The sequence below is a fragment of the Lepidothrix coronata genome, unplaced genomic scaffold (genome assembly GCF_001604755.1).
Source record: "Lepidothrix coronata isolate B3197 unplaced genomic scaffold, Lepidothrix_coronata-1.0 Scaffold129, whole genome shotgun sequence".
Lineage (NCBI taxonomy): Eukaryota > Metazoa > Chordata > Aves > Passeriformes > Pipridae > Lepidothrix > Lepidothrix coronata.
The window spans coordinates 2,460,866-2,488,710 of record NW_016690309.1 but is presented as its reverse complement, the minus strand read 5'-3'; the positions used below and the strand labels follow the sequence as shown (position 1 = coordinate 2,488,710).

At 41.1% G+C, this 27,845-nt stretch overlaps 1 protein-coding gene across 11 annotated transcripts in view; it reads right to left on the bottom strand.

Moving 5' to 3' along the window:
• Positions 1–27,845, bottom strand: part of ABCC9 (ATP binding cassette subfamily C member 9) — a 68,880-nt gene that overhangs the window by 31,724 nt on the left and 9,311 nt on the right. For 6 of the 11 annotated variants that reach the window (XM_017826593.1, XM_017826591.1, XM_017826594.1 and 3 more), the window contains 16 exons: positions 26,832–26,973; positions 26,347–26,468; positions 25,213–25,379; positions 23,886–24,128; positions 19,532–19,726; positions 16,628–16,792; positions 14,862–15,017; positions 12,781–12,915; positions 11,368–11,530; positions 10,718–10,758; positions 9,708–9,844; positions 6,900–7,008; positions 5,410–5,520; positions 4,200–4,272; positions 2,692–2,797; positions 1,426–1,464 (listed from right to left, as the gene is read on the bottom strand). In XM_017826593.1, the coding sequence (XP_017682082.1) occupies positions 1,426–1,464; positions 2,692–2,797; positions 4,200–4,272; positions 5,410–5,520; positions 6,900–7,008; positions 9,708–9,844; positions 10,718–10,758; positions 11,368–11,530; positions 12,781–12,915; positions 14,862–15,017; positions 16,628–16,792; positions 19,532–19,726; positions 23,886–24,128; positions 25,213–25,379; positions 26,347–26,468; positions 26,832–26,973 (2,104 nt within the window). The remainder of the gene's footprint in view (positions 1–1,425; positions 1,465–2,691; positions 2,798–4,199; positions 4,273–5,409; positions 5,521–6,899; positions 7,009–9,707; positions 9,845–10,717; positions 10,759–11,367; positions 11,531–12,780; positions 12,916–14,861; positions 15,018–16,627; positions 16,793–19,531; positions 19,727–23,885; positions 24,129–25,212; positions 25,380–26,346; positions 26,469–26,831; positions 26,974–27,845) is intronic. The other 5 variants (XM_017826597.1, XM_017826595.1, XM_017826600.1 and 2 more) reach the window with 1 other exon arrangement.

The window sequence follows — 27,845 nt, the reverse complement described above, 5'->3', positions numbered from 1 at the left end:
GAAATATGGCTGTTTATGCTAATTTTTCAGCTGTATTATAAAATATATATGTTGGCCAAAATGGGCCATGAGAAGTTCAAGTCTGAAATTGTAGGAAAGACCAGAATGATTGGTCGTTTTGTAAGATTTTGAACACATAAGATGAAATAAAATAGAAATTAATTTAAATCAAGGTTTTTAAGGAAAAGTAAAAAGGACACTTCGCTGAAGTTTGGATACTTCTACAGTAACTTTGAATGATTTAAAATAGATCGATGCATCTCTAACCAGGCTGTGATCCCCTCAGCCTACAAAGTAAAAAGGGAGGAGAATAAAGAGATACAAAATCTCTGGGATACCACTGTAACAATAGAATGAACTGTTTCCTCTGCTAATAAAAGCAAGAAGTTTGAGGCAAGATGAGGACTGAGCATCTACACAAATTTTACTCAGGAGTTTAGAGGAATTTAGTCCTGTCCCTGCAACCAGCCACGGCAGCACTAGGTGGTTATGCTGATTTTGGCCAAATGTTCGTTTATCTGATCTTTTATCCCTGCAGAGCCCATAGTGTGGTTTCTGTGAGCTGCTGTTAGTGTGGTTGCAAACTGAAGGGAGTATTTCCTTTTCCTAACTTTTCTTGTATCCTTAATACTTGAGGACAGAACAGGCCATTTGTGAGGATCCCTTTAATAGTTCTTGTGTTTCCTGAGCTTTTCACTTAATACACAACAACCTGTTTGCACAGAAACCAGTCCAATGTACAGAAAATGTACAGTGACTGAAGGATTTCCACTTAGCTACTCTTTGCTTGGCAGCCTGACAATGTGGTTCTGGCTGTTTGCCTCAGTGTGGACAAGGGGAATACATGTCTCTGCATAATCCCCACAACTGTCCTCATATAGACTTAATAATTAACAATTCAGATCTGAAACGAGCTTGGCTCAATCACTGCATCCAGCCAGCCTCAGATATATTACAAACCTCAGACAAGGGGCTGGTTTTTTGTGTGTCTAAGGTTTGTAACATATCTGAGACATCTCACATAAGTGGGAAGAACGGAGATCTGGCCCATAAGACTTGCCCTGGCCAAGATCTTTTACAGAAAGATGCACTAACGTGCTTTATTTCCCTAAGATGCCAAACCAGTAACAACTCTGGCAGCAGGGCATACAGCTCTTACTGCAGTCAACACCCACAGCAACAGGGTATTCAAATCCCAGTGATGCATTGCAGGATTGCCCCAATACAAATGGGGCTGAGATCTTATCCATTATTACTATTACTGTGTTGTTGTGCCTGAATTTGTGGGGGAGTTCACTGCATTTCACCTCTGGATCAGTAGCTGCGTTAGTCATGCACGTAGAATCACATGGAAAGGGATTTATGAGAGTAAATAGGACCTTTAGTATGGTTTTGCAAAATAGAGGATCCACTTTGGTTAAATACCTGAAGTATCCTTCTGTATTCGTCTGTCTGCCAGGCAGTCTGAAATTACCAGCAAAACATAACCATGTTTGCATCAGCTACGTCAGGGTACCAGTTAGAGTGTGCAATGAAAAAAAAAAAGCCTGAGATGCTTCCTAGAACCTGAGTTGTTTGGTGATGTACAGACAATCAACTGACAGCATGATCCGACCCCTTGAACAACGTGAAATTTTCATTTTTGTTGTTTTGCATAATTCATGATTATGAAACATTTCACAAACTGTCTCTAGTGTGTTTCTAGGATTTCTCACTTTTCTAATCTCCCTTAGATTTCATATCTTTTTCTAGGAAAAACCCAAGTCTTTCTCAACTATATCTGAAAAAAACCATGAGAATCATTTCAAGGTACACTCTACTTACCCCTTGTACTTTTTTCAAACTACTCAGAAAAACAATGCCTGGTTGGGGTGTAAAAACCTTTATTATGTGTCTCAAAGAAATTAACTGTGGTAAGTCACATATTCTTCCTTCAAAGCTTAAACTCAAAGTTAGTCTTGCCTTGGCTCCAACTGTACCTGCTACTCCAGTGAGATCATATGTTTAGAATAGCACAAAGTGAAATATAGCTGGAGAGCAAAAATGCCATGGATACTAGCACAGGAAAAGCAAAAAACATCCAGCTTGCAACATTGCTGTAAGAAAAATATGACAAGGGAGGTTACTAGTCAAGGGATGGGGCAACAAAATATTGGCCTCTGTGACGAAATTCCCTCTTCCTCAGCAAAAAGCTAATTGAGAGGAGTTTGGCTTGGCAGTTTTAAGGAAGCAGAGCTGATCTTTAAAATCAAAGAACAAGTTTTGGGGTTACTGTAAAGAATAACAGTGACTTCCACAGGTGAGGCTTGATCATGTACCGGGGAAGGAGAAGAGCAGTAACACGTGTTATTGTATCACCTTTTTTGTCTGCCAGCACCAGCATCTCTGAGTGAGAAATACATGCCTATTTGATAATCTGAATTTCTAGTCGGGTCATTTGCTAGGCTAATATATTAGATATTAATTGCCAGACTAGCCTTTTTCCCTTCCTAAGGCTGCTCTGCCTGCTCTGAACCATGACAAAACAGCAGTGAAAACCCTTCATAAGTTTGCAGGTGATGCATTCCAGAGAGGATCTGGGTGATGAGAATCACTCAGCACACAGTTCTGAGGCACGAAGTTTACATTTCTCACAGCAAACCTCAACCTCCTCCTGCTTAAATACAGCAATTAAAAGCTATATAAACATACTTGCTCCAGTGAACTTTTCCCTCCAGCGTCTGCATCTCTCCCAATATAGCAAGGAGAAGGGAGGACTTGCCACAGCCAACTTGACCCACAATCATTGTCATCTGACCTGTGATAATAATAAAAACACCAAAAAACACATCTTGAAAAGAGGAAAAAAATATATATCCAGTCAACAAGGTGCAACCAGATCCAGGTCTAGAGCATGTTTGAACTAGCTGGTTAAATATGTTAGCACTTCCAGGGATCCAGGGGCAGCCACAGCTTCTCTGGGCAACCTGTGCCAGGGCCTCACCACCCTCACAGGGAGGAATTTTTCCTTAAAATCCAATCTAAACCTACTGTCAGTTTGAAGCCATTCCCTGTTGTCCTGTCACTCCAAGCCCCTATAAATAGCCCTCTTCCACCTTTCTTGTAGGCTCCCTTCAGGTATTGGAAATTTTCCATGTCTCTCTTCAGCTCGGAATTTAACTGTCTTATTCCTTCCAAAGGAGATAAACTCTGGCTCGCTCAGCTTGTGAACCCCTGGCCTTAGACTTTAAATTCCTTGTAGCAAAGGCATTCTAGTGGTGTTGGATGTGGCACTGGGCCAGCACAAAGGAGTGTTCATCCATGTGTAGGGCACTTAATGCTACATGGAAACAAACAATACAGACTTTGGGATTACTTAACAACCATGTGACATCAACCTAAAGCAATAGTCTATTTTAAAACTAAGCACTTGATAGGACATAAAAATAAAATAGAAGGCTACTTAATAGCATCAACTACCAACGGTGTTAGGAATTTCACAGCATTAACAACAAAAACAATAAAAAGTATTATTATTATTATTATCAGCATCATTACTATTATCATTAATAATAATAATAGAAAATAATAGTTGCTACTTTTCACACTTGCTATGTAAGTTTTCTGAAACAAACCAGTATTTTGTAAACCTGTGGAACCCCTAGCCAATGCAAGGAATTACAGGAACTCAGCTTGACAAGGAGAAGTTCATTGAAAGAGGAAATAACTGAGGTTTTCTTGACAGAAAAACTGCATTTTCTGAGATGAAAATAGTTGTGAACTGGGAGACTGTTATGTTAATGAATGGCAGGAAAAGTGCAAGACATGAGTGCTGCGTCCCTGGGCACCAACTGGTGGAAATAAGATACTGAATTAGATTCACCCTGGGTTTGAACAGGTCTGGAGTTCTCCCTTTTTCTTTTTTTTTTAATTTCTCTATTAGAAATAATAATGAATTATTTGAAACCATCATTTTCCTATTTATTCTTACTCTTGACTTATTGAAACTATCTAAAGGTATGCAAAACCCACATAATTTATCTAATGATACTTCTATATGACAAAAACAGGTCAAGGATTTTTATACATTTTTAACTTTCATTTTTTTCTTATAAAAATCTAAAAGTATACTTTTATGCTTTTCACAACATCAAGAAATGGAATTAGTAATAGCAATTTGACATTATATGTTTCATGTTTAAGTTGTGCTTTTATCCTACCTGTTGGGATTCTGATGTTTATGTTGGACAATGTAGCTAAGCCACTTCCCCATGAAAAGTATCCATTGGTCACCTACAAAATAATTACCACATGTCACTTATATATAAACACATGAGGGGAAAAAATAGAATGGCTGGCTTGGATTTAAAGTATGTCACTTAAATAAGTTGCACACACACACACACACACAAAAAAAAAAAAAGTTAGGTTTTTAAAGATTGCCAAACCCAGAAAAGCTTCTGAATAAGAATAGATATATACACAAATATATATAGTGTATGTAATGTAATAAAAGGATAATCTTGAGTTGAACTCTACCAAATACTTTCACTCTGTCAAACATAAGACTAAAGAAACATTCTTTGTACAGAGCACACTGAGGGGGGACACATGGCAAACATAACTTAAAATAATGTCATAATAAATGACAGGTCATAGTATAGATCAAATAATCATAGAATGGTTTGGGTTGGAAGGGACATTACAGATCGTCTTGTTCCACCCCCCTGCCATGGGCAGGGACACCTCCCACTATCCCAGGTTGCTCAGAGCCCCATCCAACCTGGCCTTGGACACTTCCAGGGATGGGGCAGCCACAGCTTCTCTGGGCAACCTGTGCCAGGGCCTCACCACCCTCACAGGGAACAATTTCTCCCTAATATCCAATCTGAACCTCCTCTCTGTCAGTTTGAAGCCATTCTCCCTTGTCCTGTCACTCCAGGCCCTCAGAAATAGTCTCTCTCCATCTTCCTTGTGGGCTCCCTTCAGGTCCTGGAAGGCCACAATTAGGTCACCCCAAAGTCTTCTCTTCTCCAGGCTGGACAATCCCAACTCTCTCAGCCTTTCCTCATATTTCCATCCCTTTAATCACCTTGGTAGCCTCCAACAGTTCTATGTCAACTCAAAACTTCTGATCTTATTTCTAAGAGTGAATGAGAACTGCCTGAAAGGACAGGTTAATCAACCTGTATTAATTCCTGCCCATCAGATATTCTAAGTTCTTTTCCTTTATATTCGTGATGGGAATCACTATGAAGACCTGGTCTGAAGCCAACTCTTCTCACTGCACTTTTGGCTAAAGTGCTGACTCATCTAAGGGCTTGCTCTTACAGTAGAAAATTTGGAATAGCAGCAGCAATTGGGCACTATCAGGTGCTGTTGCAGGAGGAGCTGCTGCTCGTAAAGAACGAGAGGATGTTTTCAAACCACCTTGATCGCGACGTCGTCGATCTCCACGGGCCGTGTCTGCTTCCTTGCTGGCTGCTCATAGCCTTCGAGCTGGTACCTCAGGGGCTGCCTCCTGTTGATGGCCTTGGTGTGCTGCACAGGGAAATGAACACACAGGAGAAAAGCTAGAATCCTCAGGAGAAGACAGCATTTGGTTCCCTGTAAGTCCATTCGCTTTCTTACCACCGTACCAGCTCAAAACAAGACGCCAATGTGTGATAATAAAGACACGCTGCTGACATGCACACAGTGTAATGCTTTAAACACTTATAAATGAAGCACAGAAAATACCTGATTTTTTTGTGTTTCCCACACAAAACCATCCCAAATTTCACCTGTCACCCTCCTCTGCCCTACCTGAGGCAGCTCCAAGCAAAGCTGTGTCACTGTGTAATGACGTGCTGAGTTACCAGTTCTGCTTCTTGGAAGCAGAATAGCTGCAGGAGTGGGAAGTATGTCAGTTTAGCTTGTGCAGAGCACCTTCCTGAGGGATAATAGTGATTTTAGAGCCAGCTCATTCAGAGCTACCTGTGGTTATTTGTAAGCACCTCTGTATCGAGCTGAATCAATATAACCTTAGTGATTCCTTACAGCTGGACTATATTTGGTTATTGATTAACTTTTACAGACACTGCCCTTGTTTTTCCCTTTCCCCACCATCTATCTAGACTTTGTCTCTTTAAGGCTAGACAAAAGGTGGACAGAAGAAATAAAACAAATGCTGAAACAATTTTATATTTGTTTAATTTATTATAATGGTTAACCCAGAAAAACAAGAAATGTTGTTCAAGTTGGCAAAATAATTTAATTCAGCTCAAAATCAAACTTATTTTGTGCTAATCCTTTCTTTCTGTTGCTGTCTTCAAGATTCAGTCACATTTCAACTTGTATATTTAGTTTGAAAGAGCTGAAATATCTAGCTTTTTAAAAAATGTCAAAATGAAAAAAAAAACCATACCTCCAACCTTTTCCCATTGTGTTTTTTTCTGTCCTCAAATTTTACTCAAATTCGCTGTATGTTTAACACTCCAGAAACAGCATTTTGGAATTAATTCCTATTTCACAAAGTTTGGTGCAGTTTGTCCCACCTCCAACTCTGAATTTCCCAGAGCAGGGGTTGTTCCTACCTAAGGATGCCCAAGATACAACAGGATGTACTGGGAATACACAGCACAAAGCCCATAACCACAGGGAATCCACCTGGGGCTTCTATAAAAGCTGAAGAGGATTAATTTGAACCATGTGCAAATGTGTGTTGTGGGGTTTTCATTACTACTGGCACTTCAGCAATGCTTGAATGTGTTTGTGGGCCCTTTATGTCATAGAAACACAGAGATTAAGACATAAAAGAGGCAAAATTGGTCAATATTAGTCAGGCTAGAAGCCAAAACTCCCAAGGTCTATCAGCTCGGCCACTGGTCTTGCATGGGGCTGTAGGGCTTTGAAATCCAGCATCATAAACCAGAACTTACAAGTCCTGTGTGCTTCTTACAGGATTCATAGGGTACAGAGCTGTCCCCCCCTCTCCAGCTGTCATCTCCAATCTCATCACTCAGGAGAAACTCATTCAGCTTCTGGACACTTGAAAGAAAACACAACAGTGAGTTGCACAAGCTCAAGTTTCCATTAGTGTATTCCCATTTTCGTGCAGCAGCATTTATCAGAAATGTTCCAAAAGAAGCTCATGGGATACTTTCAGTTTCCTCTCGGTCTATCTGCCACCCTGATGGCAAATGAAAATTTATGCGTGTGGAAGAAGGACAGATGAAAATAATCAAACATTGTACTGGTGGCCGGGAACAAAGAGCAGGGTTGGTCATGTGGGTGCCAAGGGAGCTCCGTGGGAATGGTTTCCATCTCTTCTGGGCCTTTCTCATGCCTACACACAGTCAGGGTGCATAAATGAGTCATCCACCCACCTACACCCCCTGGAAATGCCAGTGCAGTAGGTGTATCCTGACACAGCTTCTGCAGGGGTGAACAGAGTCACTCACTGATCATGGTGAAGCTCTGTGACTTTGCAAAACTAAAATCAAGGTGTGTTGGGTCAGAGACCGAGAAAGAAGGAGGACATATGCCTTCAGATCAGTGATTTGAACATTAATCTGAAAATGGAAAAGCAGTCCTGTCTCAAGGCCCACCTGCACATTTCATGTTATATTATCAATATGTGTTTGCGCCACGGAGATGCTGGTTAGCAAGAAAGCACTGCTAGTGTCGTTATTTCCTCCTGACAGTATTCCTGTTTCTACCTCCTCTTTTGAAAGGAAGATTCATGTGTCTAACCCCCGTGTCAGAATTCCAGTCTTACATGAGGGCAACAAGCAAGAATTTATTTTCTTGTGGAAGATAAGAGACCTTGCTCTGATCCCGCGCCCAAGAAAGAAAACATCAACCCTTACTTCGAATTTGAATGAAGTACTCTCAAAAGTTTTCAAGGCACTAGAACTGCTCTTGAACATGAAATTCTGACCAAAGTATAAGCACTTAATCATAAAACAAATGAGCACATACTCCTCTGATTGAGGATAGTGCTATGGAGTGGCCAAGCACACATTTTTCATTCTTCGCTTGGGGGACATGATGTTCATGGGAGAAAGATGTTAGGAAATGAGTTTGCCAAAGGATACAGTTTGTTTTGGCAAATATGGTCCCTAAACAGTGTCCTGAGGAGTGGCCAGCAGTGTTAAGGAAAATGTACACACCATTTTGATATTAGGGCTCTGCTAAACATAGTACAGAGATGTAGAGGCTTGGATGATTTATAGAAGAGCCTTGAGATTTTCCACTACTCAGAAATCCTTTTCAACCTAGGGAAAATGTCTCATGTGGCCCTGCTGCTGCTTTGATAAAAATAAACTCTGTTTAATTATTTCTGGTTTTTGAAGTCAGTGTGGTGCTGGCAAAGGACAGCTGTGGAGCCTGAAGTCCCTTTGACTGCTATTTGTCATTATTGTTGCCCACCAAAAAGAGTCAGTGACAGCAGCAATGCAACACCTTGCCAATGTGCCTCAGCCTTGGCACGAGGGAATGATGTTTCTGGGTGGGAAGGTTAGTTCTGTCCTCACATCCTGCTAGTGCTTGGCATCTGACACATTGCTGCCAGTCAGGTGTCAGTTTGTGCCCCCTGGGACATCTTGGCAGTGTGTAGGTCTGCATAACTGCCCTGTGACCAAGACTCTGTCCATACAGGCCACTTGCACCAGCAGCCAAAACCCTGAAATTTGACTTCCTACCAACCAGCTCCCTCGAGATTAAGTGCTTTATAGCTCAGCATGAAGGAAGCCATTCTGTTGGGCTATTTTACAGAAATAAATGCCTGGAACATATCAGGCAGGACATTGCCAAATTCTCACTGAAAGCCCAGTGCACCCTTTGTGGAGGTAGAGTCGCTCTTTCTTGCCTCAGCAGGGCCAGTCTTGCTAAAGAGCTTCACACCAGTCTCTCTCATCTCCCTCTGTACAGACAAGAGCCCAGAAAGTACTAGATGAGAGTGATGGTGAGTGGCCACACTGTGAGCAGGGGAGCATTTCCCAAGGAAGAACAGTGCAGCTCTAAATCTGAATTGCCAAAGGTAGTGAAATCGTAAAAAGAATGGATCATTTTTAATCACAGAATCATAGAATGGTTTGGGTTGGAAGGGACATTAAAGATCATGCAGTCCCACCTCCTGCCATGGGCAGGGACACCTTCCACTAGCCCAGGTTGCTCCAAGCCCCGTCCAACCTGGCCTTGGACACTTCCAGGGATGGGGCAGCCACAGCTTCTCTGGGCAACCTGTGCCAGGGCCTCACCACCCTCACACGGAAGAATTTCTTCCCAATATCCAATCTAAACCTACACTCTGTCAGTGTGAAGCCATTCCCCCTTGTCCTGTCACTCCAGGCCATTGGAAATATTCTCTCTCCATCTTCCTTTTGGGCTCCCTTCAGGTCCTGGAAGGCCACAATTATGTTGCCCCAAAGTCTTCTCTTCTCCAGGCTGAACAATCCCAACTCTCGCAGCCTTTCCCAATATCAGAGGTGCCCCATCTGATCCCCTTGGTGGTCCCCTCTGGACTTGCTCCAACAGCTCAGTGCCTTTCCTTTGCTGCTTCTTCGCATCATCCAGTAAAATGAACTGTTTACTTTGATTTCTCTCACATCTTTGAACACCTGAGTCCTGCATCTTAACTCTCTTCCAACGCGAGCAGGTAGAGACAACTCTTTCCTCCAGCACCTTGCCTGATGTATTACCCAACTAGGTGTTCATGAGTTGGTGAGAACAGAAGGACCACTTACCTTACAATGGCTTTGACTGCAAAACGAACCACGGTGGAGAGCAGGAACAGGGGTGTGACCAGGATGTGGAACAGGGATGCGAAGGCCTGGGCGGGCTGCAGGGGCTTGTCGTTGGTGTAGGCATAGGTCACAAAGGTCTGTCACACCAGGGAAAGAGCAGGTCAGGACAAGGGCTCTCCAAAACGAGGGGCAAGGACAGCAAGCAAAATATTTTTCTCAATTAAGGCTAATAACTATACACCTCAGTTTTCGGGGGATCACAGTAAACTGAAGAGAAAGGTGTCTTCTCCCTCAGTGAAATAGATTTTAAACCCTTGCCCATGGTTTCAAGAGGTTTGCATATTTAAGAATGAAAAAAAATTTCATTGTTCCATCTAGCGTTGTAAGTGACTTCAGGCTTCAGAGGAAACACATAACTCAGAAAAATCAGTAAGAATCCAACAAATCTTATGGGTCCAGAACTCTGGATATGTTTCCACCAATTCTGGTACCCACTCTCACTGTACTCTAGGTAATGCCCTCAAAATGTGGTCTGTGAAAAACCCACACTTACTGGCATGTCGCAGTTCCTCTAGTGCTTGAGGCTGAGATTTAAACCTGGCCAGAGCACAAGCAAAACTTATTTGTCCTTAAACTGCTGAGTACTCTTTCCTGCAAACTGACATGATTGCTTATAATGCACTTAATGCTCAAGAGACAAGCAAAGGCATTCAAAATCCCTTCAGAAAAAGAGCTTTTCCAAATGGGTCACCTTTCAAGTTGCAATGATTTTTTTTCTTTCTTTCTGATAGTAAAAAATTATATTTCTTTTTGGTTTTTAACAATCCACAGTCTGGGAATGGACACTTCCAGTGTCATCCTCTCCTACAGTTAGCAGGGCACATTAACTCACCTGCTGGTTTTACGAGGAATAGGTGCTACAATAACAATGGTGTCCATTCTTTTTTTCCACCCCCCTCTCCTTTTCTCCACCTTTTATAAGGAAAAGTAAAAAACAAACCATATCTTACTGCAAGAACAGCTGCTATTGGTATGGCTGCATTCATAAAAACTGGGAAGGAAAAACAAAATAGGCATTAGATTATATGAAATAAGAAAAAAAACAATTTTGCAGTAAGGGTATGACACCAGAAGAATCCATTTTCTTGGATTTCCAATTCAAGTAATTAAAACTCCCAAAGGAAAGTACTCTGCAGGAAGAAACTTCCTTCCATGGTAGTCAGAGATCTTAAACACACTAACAAATAAGCCAGGGAATTCTCTCATCATTTCAGTAAACTCAGAGAAAAAATATTATGTGCACAAATATTATGCAACACAACTAAAACATTACCCTCTCAGCTCTTTTCCATTACACAAAACACAATTTCTTTCAGACACTAATTTGTCTTTGCTGGAATCAGATCTGCTAATATATAATGTCATAATGAAGGTAGCAGAAAATTTACTACAAAAATAAATCAACAAGATATACTCTACCTTTTCAAGCTTCTATCTTATATATATATATCATGCCTTTTTATTTTAATCACATCACACACAAAAACGTGTCACAGACACAGCTGGGTTTTGCTTTAGTTGAAGTCAGGAGGAATGTTGACATCCTGAAGATCCTAAAGAACAGGATCCATTTCCAAGCACCACAAATAAAGTTACTCACTAGAGAGAGACGTGTGAAGTGCAAAGGTTTTGAGACTGGTGAGTTCCTTCATCCTCGTTTCTTCCACGCTCGTACAGAATATGTGCTCCCAGGCATACAGCTTTAATAACTTAATGCCTTTTAGTATCTCATTGGTTTTCTTTAATCTCTCAGTAGAATAGTCCTTCATTTCAAAAGAAAACCAGGATAAGAAATAGATAACAGGTCGGTAGTCTTAATGAGAATGCTCTTTCCCCTTCATTTCTCTTGGAAAATTCATCAAAAATGCTTAATTTTGTTTGTTCGTGATTTTCTACAGGTGCCATACTGAGAAAAACAATACAAAATTCCATGTTCTTTGGAGATATTAAAATGGTTACAGCCATGAGGGGAAATTAAGTGAGCCTGTTCTGAAAAGAAAAATAACCCAAAGGATCCCAACCCTTCAAACAGTGGGTGAGACTCAGGGAGGGAGATTACTATGCCAACAGTGTCCATAACAATAGATAGAAGAATATATGTATGTACTTGCTACACAAGATTCATTCTGGGATCCAAACAGACCGGTCATGAAAACAGGTGAATTATTTATTGATGTATTTAGCTAATCGTCCCTCACCAGAAAGCAGTAATCATAAGGTTGGTAAAATCATGAATTTTGGTAAAATCATAATCCAAAAGCTGTTACAACTCAGAGCAAGTCAGAAAACAGCAGTAAGAAAGATCCAGACTATTCCTGAAATTATGCAAAGATAAATTCTCTGTACAATTTGTACAGGTTGTACAAACTGGCACAACTTAACAGGATTGAAGCCCGCTAGAGATCAGATCCATGTATGTATAATTTGCTCACTGAATATTGAGACAAAAAGGATCTCTAAATATTTGGCATCTTAAACATCAAAGGCTGACTTAAAAAGTTCAAGGATCACGACTATAAAGTTAAAAATTAGACAAAGTACCAGAAAACATTTCCAACTGGTGAATGAAATCAGACAACAAAACAAACTAGCAACACTGAAGAATGCAAAATAGACATTAATGCAGCAGTGCCAGCTGAATTGTAGAGAATACCAAAGCTTGGGGTGAGAGCAGAAAGTCTGTTGTACACATTCTTTAATATTTCCTGCTATAATTTATCAGTCATTTGTACTCTTTGCTAGCATCCCATGAAATACAATGTCTGAATGTGGGAATAATACCCTTCTATGGAGTTGAATTCAGACAAAATTGTGCTAGTTGTGTTAAAAATACTCTTTGCAGGGAAGGCAGGTCAAGGCCCACACACTTTATTTGAGAGTCTCTTCTGACAAATGTGAGGAAGGGAGAGACACTGAGCCACGGAGAAACAGAGGAACCACGGGACTAAGGGATGTTCACTAACCACAGGTTCTCATTCCTGGACCACAAATGTCACTGAAATAATTTACTTACAAGGGTGCTCTTCTGAGCCTCAGCCAACTTTGTAGCTATGAAATACTGTATTGGAGCTAAGAGCACGATGACTGCAGCACCAACCAAGGCACTCACTCCCAGCAAGTTGTAGAGTAGGATCACACCCATTATTATCTGTCAAGAAAAAAAAACAACATAGGAGGGGAAAAAGTAGATTTCAATATGCCAGAACAGTACCAAGAAGACAAATATTTGTTCTTCTAATAAACATTTAAATGGTTCGTAGGAATGGGCTGAGCACACCCTTCAGAAGGTCACGTTTGGAAAGTGTGGGAAATAAACCCAGAAGCCTTTATTTTTGACATTAACTAAATAGTTTGTGTTACTGCCTGGTAGTTCTAATCCAGGCTGGGTTTCCACAGAGCTGAAGGAGCACTAAAATGATGGTGCTTGCCCCAAGGCATTTCAGAGAGTTACTGGCCTTGAGTCTTATTTACAGTAGAGCTCCTTGCATCACTCTGGGAGCACTCAAAGATCCTAGGACTGCCTTGGATCACAGCTGCATTCTGTCACAGTGGTCCTCCACCTCAGACAGGCACTGAAGTGTGAAGCAGATGTGCTGGAAGTGACACAACCTAAGCTTGTGCATCATTACCATCTGTAGGAAAACACCAACACACTGCCTTAGTCCTGCAAAGAGTGTGGGAACACTTCCTAAAAAGGCTTACCTGAGAATGGCTGTGATGCAACTACTGGGATTCTGGCTCCTGAGTTAATACAAGCTCTACTACTTAAGTATTTTTCCTAACTGCTCCGCTTTGTGGTACAGAGATATCCTCAGTGACAAGAGGGCATACAGAACTAGTTGCCTATCTCATATTTTTATCTCTTAAATGAGTCCATTCTGTCTTTCAATCTTCCTTCTTGTTACACAATCAGAAATAAGAATCAGTACAGTTTAACATTTTCAAAGCAATATTCAGCTTTTCAGGCTTCTGTACAGCAAAATATCATACCCAGATGCCATTTTCTTAGGGGAAGGTTCCAGGCAGTAATTTGCACTTGGTGTAAACTGAAGCCCTTACTTGGGCCCTGATTCTGCAATGAATGTTTGCCCGGGGTATCAGGCCATAATTGGTGGATGAACAATATATTTTCTAGGATTCACCCTGATCTTCATCAGGGTATGCCTAAATCTGATCACATTAGATGGATATAAGTTCAGTATTTGCTATAAGCAGGACAGTCCTATCACCTTTTCTAGAGTGGAAAAGTGCTCATAGTTAAGATAGGTTAGTTTCTTCCAACTCTTTTTTTTTTTTCTAAAAAATAGTCAATTGAGATATTAAAAGATTATAAAATACTTATAATAACAGTTGGTTCTATCTCTTTTTAAAATTTTTTAATGTCAGTGGGATCACCAACAGGTAAGGAGCGTGCCAAACTCACCCCAAGCTAAAATTATGAAATGCTACAGGAGTCCAAGCTTCACGGAAAACCAACATGTCTTAGTTTATTAAGGCATTTGGCATTTTTTAAGATTTCTTTCAGGCTAACAATTTTAACCTTTCCTTCCCACAGATCTGCCTGTATTTCTTTCCAAGCCTTGCTGAGGACCAGATGTGTACAGTAACTAAGCTTGTTTAGAGGGGAGCTCCTCTGAGCACTGTCAGTGCTGCTGTCAGTCACAGAGCAGGATTCAATTACTTTTTGCTCCTGCCACAAAACCCACTTAAAACTGGACTCTGCAAAGAGAAATAATCAGCCCAGTCAGATGCCTGTGCTGCTGCCATGTGGCAGAAGTAAAAGCAATGGCTTGTGTCAGCAGTGGAAGAAATATGAGCAGGGAAAGGATTGCAGGTCAATCTTGTTAAAGTCACAGATAACATCCATGACATGGAAATCCTGCTCAAAAAAACCCACTCCCTCTCTCAAAAAACACCTCTCTCTCTTCACTGGCCCTTAGAGAGACACCCTCCCAGCACTTGGAGTAGATGATGGGCCACATTCCTGCTTGTTAGTCTTCCTGGGAAATGAGCATGAAGACTAGGTTCCCCTCTGGATTCTTCCCAACCAGGTTGGAGCACCCCTGAAATCAGGCCCTTTCTTTGATGCTCTACCTGAACAGGCATTGCCCACAGATTGGGGCACAGGAACAAGAACCACATCAGTTGGTTTGTTTCTATGGCAACCAAGTTGTTGATTTGTCCCAGTGTCATCTCTCCCATGGACAAGTTGGATGTAGAAAGCCTCAGGATCTTATTATATATCATTGCCTGTAGGAAAGGAATAAAATGGAATATATGGAAATGGTGTAATTATAAAACAACAGTGGCAGCAGGATGTTTCAAACTGCAGCACCAGCCTTTGCCTAAGGCAGCCCTTCTCCCAGTCTCTCACCTGGGACAGAGAGAGAGGGAGACAGAGGGAGAGAAAGCACGAGAGAGAGAACTGACTTTTAAAAGCTCCAATTCCTCTCAAAAGATTTGTTGCTTAATGCAGACCTAAAATAGAACAAAATGACAACAAAACATTCAAAATTTAGGAGACTGGCCAAAGATATTTTTTTAATAAACATTTGGTGAGCCTGCTTTTCTGTGACACTGCCTCTCAAAGAGATAACTTGTTTCTGATAAGATAGTTAAACTGTGAAGTTTTGATTAGGGTGGGTATAGATTCCTTTGGCTTTCTCCCCTTTACCTGGCCACTTCTCTCCATAAAATTTGTAGTAGCTTAACAGGGTTTTAAATTAATCAGAGGTTGTATCTACAAGACTTTTAAAGTCAAATGTTGTTAGCCCCGTTCAGTTACAACCAAGTATCAAATGCTGCAGCTCCAAGGAAGTTTTTTTAAAAATTTTGTCCTCTTTGACTTTGTCCTTGAGCAATGTAGATCCTGTAAAAATAATCAGAGATGTCTACAGGCCACGGTGAATTACATCAGCTGCATATCACAGAATATTCTGAGTTAGAACGGACCCACAAGGATCATGAAGTCCAACTCTAAAGTGAATGACCTGTACAGGATAGATCCCACAGCCTTGGTGTTATGTGTACCAGCTGAGCTAATATGCTCCTAAAAGTCTCCATTTTGGCAAGTGGGAGTCACAAAAACACGAGAAAATAACCGGGTACTCTTTCTTCTCCAAGTCTGTACCACCTTATCCTGGGAGAAGGCAGAAAACATTTGAAACAGCTCCATCGGTCCCAGTGGGCACAAAAGAAGCAGCTTCCATGCTGGGCTGATATTCCCATGGTCAGTTACATCTGGCAAAACATCAGTTCCTGCTACTGCTGCCTGTGGAGTCTGGTCTGGGAGAGCCCTGCAACAACCCACCCACGTGCAGAGCCAAAGCTGCTGGCTCCAGTCCATAAACACAACTGTCACAGGGGGTTAATGGATGCTGGGTTTACAGACACAGCTCTGCAGATGAATCACTCCCACCCCATCCCACAGGGCTCTGTGCAAAAGGGCATAAATATCCAGCCTCACCACTCAGGGCACATGGACAAGGTTCCCATAAAACGAAGATGCTTTGCAGATGACTCTGTTCACGGCCAGCAGAGGCTAACTCGTAAGGGAATGAGCAAAGCAGGGCCAAAATGACACTGCTTACATCTTTCCTCATCTGCAAAGATGTGTTCTTACATGCACACAGTGAGTGTTGAACTTCTACAGGTTAGTTTTTTAGCAGAAGGAATTGCTGCCAACAGTTTGGCTGCGTCGGTGATGCTGCTTTTCCCAGCTTTCTGTATAAAAACACAACCTGTATCATCTCTCAAACCATCATTAACTCAGCCTTCAGATAAAGAACAAGACAAATGAAATGGAAGCACAGAGCTGGAGCTGGTGCTAGGGAATTTTTTGGCAGAACATCTTTGCTCACCAGCAAGGCACCTCGCAGGTTGATGCCAGTTTCTGTGGTCACATAGTAGGATGCCTGCAGGAATGTCCTCTGCAAGATAAGGGCCAGGAAGAGAAGGACTGCCAAAACATAGACATTCCTGAGGAATTCTTCTGAGGAAAGATAGGAGTTGGATGGATCCTTCACCTGAAAGAAAGGAAAAAATTATTCAAGTGCCCTAGGAGGGATTGTGTTTTCTTGAGAAACTGGGAACGAGGAAATTCAGTCATTGCACTAAAATAAAAAATATTGATGGTATTATGGGAAAGTTATAGAAATCAGATTTCTCACTGTCCTAGATATCAAAATTAAATACTCCTCTCATGTTCCAAAGACTTAGGATCTCAACTTTTAGCAGTTCTAAAATGATCTGGTTTTAGCAGGAAAGTGACAGTAAGTTCAACACGTCTGCCTTGTCTTTAGTTTCTCCATCAAATTCTGGTGATTTGGAGCATAGAAATGCTACTCAGTACAAAATAAAGCTCATTCCACTTGTGCCACAAAGGAAATATTTTTTATTATATGGGATTAGTTATCTTGCATATTATAGAAACAGTTCCTTCCAGAATTAAAGTCTAGGATACATGTGAATTCTGAATAAAACAATGCCGGTAATCCCCACAAAATGGGGTTCAGATGCCTCAAGAGGGGAGAGAGAAAATGTTGTTTAAATCACTTTATTTGTTTTCATTTTCTAGTTTTTGTGTTCACTGTTCTGCTCTGTTTAAGGCAGAAAAGGAAACAAATGTACCAAAATACTGCAAGAGGGACTGTCCCTTTGGTATTTCCGATCCAGCTGGAAGCAGGATGTACTGGAATTCTTAGGGAGATTTAAAAAAAAAAAAAAAAAAAAAAAAAGAAGGAGGTGGAAAAAGCCTGTTTTACTGAAATACCCAGCCTGATTTTGAGATGAAAATTTTGGGCAATATAGGAAAGCAAACCCCTTGCCCAAGACTCTTTGAAACAAGGGTTGTTTAAGTGCCTGATTGGTCAGATAAATATATTTGAAAACTCTTCACATTCTGCTGCATCAAACCTCCCCATGTTTTCACAGTGGAGTTATCAATAATAAAATAACATTTGTAAATATATATTTTTTTTCAATGTATGTAGAGTTCTCAGGAATTAAAGCAGAATAAGCATAAAACTAAACTTGTTCACATTAATTCAAACTAGAGAGAAATTAAAGCAGAAATGGGTAATAGGAAGAAAGACTACGAGAAAGTTTATCAAAATCCATAAATTAAAGGCAAATGTATTCTGAAATGTAGCCAAGAGCAATAGTGACTGTCACCAAGCCAGACCTTTGGAGTGGTTTCAAGATTTCCAATGATTCCAATCTTCCCTTTAGTCAATGCTGATTAAAACTTTAAGAAACCCACAACTGAAACCATTGCACTGAAGAGCAGAAAAGATAAATGAAGCAGACAAGATATAGATTCCTAACTCTGAGATCCAGAAGTTATTTTCAAGCTTAAATACCTTGTTTGTTCAACACACACACAAAAAAAAAACATTTTTGAAGGCAAAACATGCACTTTGCCTCTGACTTTGTGGCTCAAGTCCAGCATGTGCAGGTTCAAGGATGATAAAGAGTTTTATTTGATAAGCTGTACAATTAAACTCTCCTTCAGAGCAATGAAAGTCTAAAGCCAGACTGAGCCCATCAGTCAAGAAAATTAATGTCAGGAGGGAGCAGCCAAGAAAAAGATATTTGGATAATGATGATGGTCAAATACTTTATCTGGAGGGGAAAATGTTGTTTCATTACATACCTATCTGCTCATTCAAATACAAATTACTGGCTTCATAAAGTGTATGGAGAAATTTCTGTTATCAGGAGACATGTAGGAAAATTTCTTCCTCATGTCTTCTCTGCTGTCAGTCAGTAAAACAACTTTACCTGTATTTTTCTCTAATTAAATAAATTCTTTTTCTTATGATAGAAAATGTTCTGGATCAGAGGCTTGTTCAGTGCTTAGAAGTGATCTCTGAAAGTTCAGTCTCAGTGAAACTTGAAATGAGCTGTATTCCAGTGTCTTTAGTGAATTTTTACTGTCAAGAAAGTCATTGAATAAAGTGAATGCTTTTCAATTTCTCACGTGCCAACTCACTTCATCACTGCAACCAGTGGTATAATCAGTCACAAACAGGGACCGACTCCTCTCAGCTTCCCAGTGAAAAACAGATTTCAGAGAGCTCAAACCTGTCAGTGAACTACAAACTGAGAAATGGAAAGAAATTAAGGAAAATTCTCAGGTTGATCCTTGCTGGATGGATCACTGAGGCACCACCAGTGGCTGTCCTGCCTGGAACAGAGGGACAGTTGAAGAGGAGCAGAAAAATTGTTCCTTTTCCCCAGAACTGCTGGGATGACTCCATCAAGAGGCAGACAGCTGGGAAACCTGAGGGAATGGCCTGAAGTTGTGTCAGGAAGGCTTAGGTTGGATACTAGAAAAAGGTTCTTCCCTCAGAGGGTGGTTGGGCACTGACCAGGCTCTCCAGGGCAGTGGTCACAGCCCCAAGGCTGCCAGAGCTCCAGGAGGGTTTGGATGATCCTCTGGGGCACAGGGAGGGACTCTGGGGATGGGGCTGTGCAGGGCTGAGGGTTGGATTCAATGATCCTTGTGAGTCCCATCCCACTCAGCATATTCTGTGATTCTGTGAAGCTGGGGGAAGCCTCCACTACCTGTGTTCCATTCCACTACTCTGGTCTGGAACTTGACTGTCTCTCACAAAAAAATAAAAAAAAAGAAAAAACCTCAATTTGCTCAGAAGAAAACATGAAATAACACAGTGCCAGTCATAAAAGCCAGGTGTATCAAACACCCGACATGAATCCAGAACTAAACTACCCAAGCCTTTCAATCCGTGCTGTCAGGTTACCTTTTCTGTTGTGTTTGTGTTGTTGGTTGTGTTCTGGAAGCCCTGGACAATGCCAGAAATGCACAATGGCCCAGCAAAGCCCAGCAAATCGGCCAAGTACCGGAAGGTGCTGCTGAGCAGGATTGGTCGTCCAAAAGCACTGTACATGGCCAGCCATATGGAGGGGCTCCTGTTGGGCTGCTCTTCCACTTTTTTCTGGAAAACAAAGAAATAGGTATCAACATATTAAGAAGAAGCCTCCCTGGCTTTATATGGCAACATCCTGGATGCCCAAGTGGTTCCTGAAAGGTGAGGTAGCTAACATGTTGGAGATACCAACAGATTTCAGACATTCTTCACAGCAAATTCAAGCTCTACCTCCCCTTTGTGACTGTGGTTTCTCATCTCTACATCCGACTCCTTTTCTGAACCTGTGGGCACGGGAATGCAAGCACAGATTAATAGTCCTGGCAGGCAGCCACTGCCCCTTGTCTCATGTGCACTCAGGGAAAAGTCTGACCTTCCAGCCCCTTGCCCATGTGGGTAATCCTCATTTCACAGTGGCTGTGGGACCACCTGGTCCAGTGAAGGCTTCTGGTGTGACAAAGGGATTGAAGGAAAAATACATGGACAGACACATGCAAGAATATAGTTTAATTAAATTTATCTGGATTTTTTTTTCTCGTCCCTTGGATGCCCTCCAGGAAGACACACTTCAGCTGATCACTCATTACCATGCTCGACAAGATGAGAGTAACAGACCCAGGTGGGAGGCAAGACTGAATCAACTAAGGGTACTTTCTAGCCTTCAGTTCTGTGAATTTACACGGTATCCCAACTCTTGCCCTAAAACACCAGCCAGCAGATCTCTCTTTGCCTACTCAGAGGAGTTCTGATGCTTCTGAACTCCTTTCAATCTAATGAAAAAAGAATTCTACTGAACAGACCCGTGGTCTGCCGAGTGCTTTCCTTTCAATTCAGGCAGCAGCTTTTGACACTCTAAAAAGGCATCTGTCATTTTTCAAGTAGCACAGATGCCTGCAAGTTGTAAGCCAAGCCAAGCCCTTCTGAGCATTCACAGAGACATTTTAAGCACAGACCAGGAACAAGCACCCCCAGCCCAGCAAAGTCACCAAGTAAAGCAAGTGTGCCTGGAATTGCCTGGATGCCTCCTGGGTTTTTTCCTCTTTTCTTGGTTTTTCCTTCACTGCCACTTCAACAATGCCATGGAATACGTGTGTGGTGCCAAAAATGTCCAGGTGGACCAGATGGCTGCTAGGGATTGGGCCAAAAAGCTTAGTAAGGAGAAACAAGCAGCATGGGGACAAACCAGGGCTAACATTTCAGAAAGGAGTCAGAATGAAACTGCTGTTTCTGAGGAGGGAAGGAGCAAAAGGGCTTCGTGCCCTTTGCCCAGACAAAAGGCTCTGGATTTGCTGCCTAGTGGGTTTTGAGCTTGAGTGCACTGAAGGGACTGCTGTCACCCTCCTCAGAGAAATGATTGTCACTTTAGCAGCTTGATGGGAGCTAAGATAAATTATTGGGAAAACACAGCTCCCACCTTTTGGGAAAAAAAAATTGTCATACTATCCTGGTCATTCAGTTAACAGCAAATTTGGTAAATGGCAAGAGTAATCCTTATTTCTGTAACAACTTAATAGCCATTTTCACTGCTACTACAACTCACACATTTGTCATCACCACATGAAATCTAGTTACTTTTAATTGGGAAAATACTAAATCAAGTTATCTAATAATCTATGCTGCTAAACACTCTTGTCTCTTCCTTTTTTAATCAGGACATCATATTAGCTGAAGTATCTAATGGGGAGAGGGGAGAAAAAGTGAATTTTTCTTCTAATCATAAGCTCTTTTTCAGAATGGTTCTTGAGAGTTATGGGCTTGCAGTACGTGTGTTGTATGTGCCAGCCCGACCCTTTATTTAGTTGCTGAAGGATGATCTGTCAATCACCACTCATTACAGATCAACTGTGCATCTGTTTGTTTAAATTTGCAGGGATTATTTTTGTTAGAGTCCTCAGTAGCATTTGTTGTTGTGTTAATTACCCAGGATGGGTTGCTCTTCTCAGCTGTGGGACTTGATTAGATTTTCCTTGCCTTTGTCACCTTCCTTTCAAATCCCTGTGATCTTCTCTACCCTGGGGTGCTCAGCAGTCGAAACAGGGACAGTAAGACAGAGCCTGCTGGTAAATCAAGTCACCTGCAAGGTGTGCCTCAGTAAACATGGAAATTTGACTGTTCTCACAGTTCTGGAGCTGACAGAGTAATCCTGGTGCTGTAGGGCAATGTTCTGTCTCTGTGATTTCTAGTTGACAAACTTTTTTCTTCCTTTTTTTTTCCTTAACAGGCAACATCCATCACAGCACATGAATAGCAGGCATAGGGAACTAATGGTCCTTGACTTTGCTTTTGCTGTTACACTCCCAAAAGAAAAACTTTCTACTGACCATCAGGACAAATTACACAGAAACCAAATGTAATATCAATGTGCTAAATCTATTTTCACATGTGTGATGTATGGTGCATTAGTATGTGGTTTGAAACATCTATGCTGCTTGGATAGGAACTGAAACAGAAGCCAAGCAGCAACAGAAACATGGTCACTTTTTTTTTTGGGGGGGGGGGTAATTATGTGAGAATTTATTAAATTATTTTTATTTTCATAGCACGCAGAAGAGATAGCAAGACAATGTCATGTGAGCTATCTCAAAGGCATTTTGCAATGTAGAATACTCGAGGTCGTGTTCACTGTCTTTCATCGAGGTGTGATAAGAAGAGTTTGGGGAGGAACAGAAGCTTTCCTTCTGCAGGGCCATGGGGCACAGCTGAGCTCAGCTGTCTCCAGGCACAGGCAGGGGTAACCCCACTTAATCCAGAGGATGGTGGGGGGCTGCCATCCCTTCCAGTAGAAGATTAGTGTAAGATACACACTGGCAGCAGAGACAGTGACAGATCACCTCTTCCAGACTGCAGACCACGCTCGAACCTGAAGAATTTTCCTAATTATGTGGCTGTTTCTGGCTCATCCATGCACAAGACAGCACATATCCACACAGGGATAAACTGCAGTGAGTTCCACTGCCTGGATCCTTGGATTTGCTTTAGCCACATGGTTTATTTTAACTTTATCTGCAAAGAACCAGTTTACTTTAGGTTTACAGCATGTTTTCCAATATTAGCACAAGTGTGATAGCTGTGGTAATCTCAATATTTTGGACAACTCCAGAACCCAAAATATCTGATGTAAGGCAACATTAGAAACATAGGTGAGTATAACTGCGTGGGGCACATTTATGAAAGTCTTCCTGCGTGTATGACACACACCAAGGGAAGATAGACATCAAAAATTTGTGCTCTTGCACACAAGCAATAGCACATTTAACTTGAATTTTGGCCTCTGAACTGCATATTTGTGCAGGCACAGACAGTATCTGCAGATGTAAATGAGCCATAGGAATTGTCCTGTCATTAAGAATGGCCCAGAGACTCAGGTCCTCAGGGCATGGAGGTGCCTAAGACTCTTTGGCCTCTTTAAGTAGAATTTAGGCACCCTAACGAGCTGGCCTAAGGAATGCACTTCTCCCTTGCTGAGAAAAGCTCAGTTCCAATGGCTCAGTAGCTTTCTGCTTAAAGCAGAAGGATCTTGATCTGTAGTCTCTATTCTCTGTAATGACTGTCTGCAAAAGGGAAGAGAAGCAACTTATATCCTTTAAAATATAAACAATTGTACTGATTATAGGGAACAGAAAGGAGCCTGCAGCTCCCTGCTGGGAGAAGAGAGATGCCTAAATACATCCAGAAGTTTCTCTGGGAAGTCCTTCTCTCCCCAGTGAGTTTTCCCAACCATGCTTTCTCTGCTGGGTCTGGCTGGGATGGAGTTAATTTTCTTCATGCAGTGCTGTGCTTGACATTGGTGACTAAAGCACTGTTAAGACACCAGTGTTTTGGCTATTCTTGATGTGTGGTTTTGGCTATTTCTCTTTCTGGAGGAAAAAAAGTGAAGATGAGTGTTTCCAGCTGATACTATGGACAGAATGTCTTCCAATTTAAGATGCTGTTTGGAGTAGCTCAAATTTAAACAAAGCTTTCACTTTTAAAATCCAGCGAGCAATCATTCTGTTGTGGTTTTAGTTTCCAGTTGCACTCAATCTGGCAACTCCTTCCTGCTATAAATTCGCTTAAAACCAAACAGCAACTGTTGGATTGGAACTTCCCATGCCAAGTTTCACCTTGGAACAAACAGTCCTGAGTTAAAAATTCCTGAAACTAGGATTTCATAAAAGCTGAAAAAAAAAAATTCAGAGTGACACTTCACGTTTTAAGGCCAAACAGTGACATGAACATCTGTGGTTACCTTTTGTTCCTCGTATGCTTCTTTGAGACAGACGTAATTTGTCAGTGCTCTCATTGCAATTGGGAGCTTTCCAATGGCCTTCAGGTCCACAGGTTTCTTGTGAGCAGATATAATGAGAGTATTCATCCACCAGTAAGTGGCCTTAGAGAGCAAATTGACAAAAGGCTGCAGAAACCTCACCCCCAGATCCTGCAGATCCTCTGGGGGCTTCACTTTCTGAGGGTTCATGAAAAACACGTACCTCTGGAGAGGAGAAAGTAGACAACACCTGCTCAGAAATTATCTTATTAACAGTGATTTTTAGCAAAAAGTTTGTACAGTACAACTACAATGTCAAAATTGCATTTAAGGGTACATTTACATTGAACTTAAATATGAATTTGCTTATAAATAGGAGCATTTCCATTTTGGCAAAACACTGAGCAACATGGGATGTGGGCACAGCTCTGCAGCCTACCAGTACCACCTATCACCAGCTGAGCAACAACAAAAAAGTACTCTTGGGATATAATTACTTTAAATTATTGAGGGTAAGAATGTGTGCTGACTTATACATTCACTACCTGAATAGTTGATCAGCATAAATGTAACATGTGCTTCATATACACAAACACACACATACACCCTCCTTACATCCACAAATATGCATCTATCTATATAAATATATTCACCTTGTCTGTAGATATATAGAGATGGGTAGATAGATAGATGGATAGATGGACAGATGGATAGATGGATAGATAGATAGATAGTTGGATGTATAGATAGATGGGTAGATAGATAGATGGATAGATAGGTAGATAGGTGATAGATAGATAGGTAGATAGATAGATGGATGGGTAGATAGATGGATGGGTGGATGGGTAGATAGATAGATGGATAGATAGATAAATACATGGATACATGGATAGATAGATAGATGGATGGATGGATAGATAGATGGATGGATAGATGGATAGATAGAAAGATGGAGAGATAGGTAGATGGAAGATAGATAGATAGATAGATAGATAGATAGATAGATAGATAGATAGATAGATAGATAGATAGATAGATAGATGGATAGATGGATGGATAGATAGATAGATAGATAGATGGATGGATAGCTGAACACAGTAACCCATACACACCAAGCCCAGGGGACACACCAAGGACATACATTTTAAAGACATGCCCACTGATCTCTATAGAATTAACAAAATACTTATGGCCAAGCTAAACTTGGGCCCAAACTTGACACAAACCAGAGTTACTGGGACTAGAGACCCACCTTCATCCCCATGATACTGCTGATATTTTTGCAGACCCTGCTAAAGAAGCCACATACCCTGACTCGGATGACGTTGATCTCCACAGCCATGAGCAGCCCATAGAGGATCACCATGATTCCAGTGATGCAGAAACGCAGCTGAGAAAAAGGAACACCATCCTGGCAGTATCTGACAAGCTTGATGGTTTTGGTGACAAAGGCCATTATCCAGTAAAGGAAGAGAGCTGTAAAACAGGTGCACACTCATAGTGAAAAAAATATAAATATATATATGAGAATTTAACCACATCGGTGCCTCAGAAGTCTCAGCTTCCAAGCCCCATCCCTGGAAGTGTTCAAGGACAGGTTGGATGGGGTTCTAAGCAACCTGGTCTAGTGGAAGGTGTCCCTGCCCATGGCAGGGGTGTTGGAACAAGAAGCAGAAGTCTCATAATTTAACAAACATCACATTGCCTCTTCGAAAAAGAAGGGTGCATCCCAAGTGAGAATATGGAAATGTGCCCATTTTAAAAAAGACTTCATGGAGTGTAGTGATATCCTGAATCCTGGCTTGTGCCTGTCAACAGCTTGTTCAGGTCACTGAGTTACAGGTAATTTGGACAGTATGAATCTCTATGAAACATTATCCTGCAATGTCTAGTCTGACCATCTCCTGACTGAGGCAGCAGGCTGGATAATCTTGAAATCAACTGCAAAGGATGCTGAGAAACAACAGCATCTGCACAGGATGGTTCATGGTCAGATTAGTGTTAAAAGTGGCCTTTTGAAATAGTCCTTTTGAGTGAAGACAAGTTCTTCCTCAAAATAATGAGCAGTGTTAAGAAATACCTAAAAGCTCGTGATAGAAATACAACAGTCATACAAGGCTTTCCCTTTTGTGATAATTTTAAAAATAGTTCTCAGCATGTACTTCATGAAAGGTGCAGTAACTCCTATGATACTACTAGGTGGGAGAGCAGATATATTAATATTAATATTCTCATATGTTTCACCCTCCTCTTCAATCTACACAAGCTGACTTTGGCTAAACTACTAGGTCTTGTAGGAGTACATAAATATTAGACTTGAGTACATAAATATATAAAATTTATATATTTTATATATATAAAAAAATATTAGACTTAGACTTAGACTTAGACTTAGACTTAGACTTAGACTTAGACTTAGACTTAGACTTAGACTTAGACTTACCCAGCAGTAACTTTGGAAAGTTAGATGTCTCAATATTATGGTAATAGACTATGGATACAGTGGCAGCCACAAATCCCATTATAGCTGGTAGAAAGAGATGGAGGTGGCGAGATTTCATTTGTCTGAAAATAAATCAGGCAGAAATCAGTTAATTTGATGCCTTTTCTCACCATTGTGTGAAACCATAGGTGTTCTGCTTATCTATTCGAGAGGAAAAACATGACTTTCCTAGAGACAAAAAGGATTTTTTCCCCATGAATGCTTTAACTTTTGTCAGTATTTACTTGCCACTATAGCATGAGAGGACAATAAGTGCTAAGAACAATCATCTTCATCCCATCAAAATCTGGGCGGCTCATGAAATGATTCTGTGATTTTTTGGGGGGGAAAACCTCCTCATGCTTTACTATCCATCTGCTCACACTTTAAGACCATACATTAATGAATGCAATTAGCTTGATTGTACACCAAACTCTGCCACTTACGTGTCAGAAACTATTCCCTCTGCTATTTCACACACGTGCACGAACAGGAGGGTGAACGTCAGGATCCACCTCAGGTTGTGTCCAGGGAAGTGCAGCCAGGTATTGTGGTGGATCTGGACTTTGGAGCTTTGGCTTCCCCAGCCTGGGAAGTGATGGTAGTGAAAGAGAAAGGTTATCACAGTGATAATCAGTGACTTTTCTATGCTAATCCATAGGTCACACTTAATTTATATGTAACAATCAATAAAAACACCCTACAATGCTATAGGGGCCGTTGTGACTGAAAAGATGAGGCAGGAGTGTCTCAGTGGCAGTGTAACTGCAATCTAACCCTGAAGACAATGGGACAACAGTCTTCCCACAGTTTCAGTTAAAGAGAAGAAGTCCCTGGCCAAGAAAGATGATGAGAAAACAAAACAAACAAACAAAAAAACCATCTTAAGTGTCACCCTCAGACCAACAGATCTGAAGTGATGGCACAACATCACATCTTTCCCAGTCACAGACAAGAGCGGGCAAAGTTTTCCACTGATATAAAATTTGCCTCCTCAAATTAAGCCTCAAAGAGATACATTTACTTCAAACAAATAACATACAATTTAAGCTATTATGGGGTTTTTTCCCATAACATTGTCAGAAAATAGAGGGGATTTTCAGTGGCTGCAATGTTATTTCGAAATTAATTGGCTGATACCTGTAAAAAAACTAAAGCAGCCACTCAGTGCATAATACAGAGTGTTGTAAAAGTTTCTCTCTGCCCTCACACCTTGCATTGAGCTTCCATCAAACACTTCTGCAGAAAACCCTGCCATTCAAGGGTGACTTGCTCTGATCTCAAAGAAAGAGCCAGCACTGACATAAAAATCCAGCACTGCTGGAAAGAGTTCTCCATAACCCTCATTTGGGTTTTTTTCCCCCAGTCTTTAGTTATTATTTTGTTAAAACTTTTTTCTTATTACTTTGACTTATTATTTAATTAGTTTTCAGTCATTATGTTATGTTATATGGATTATG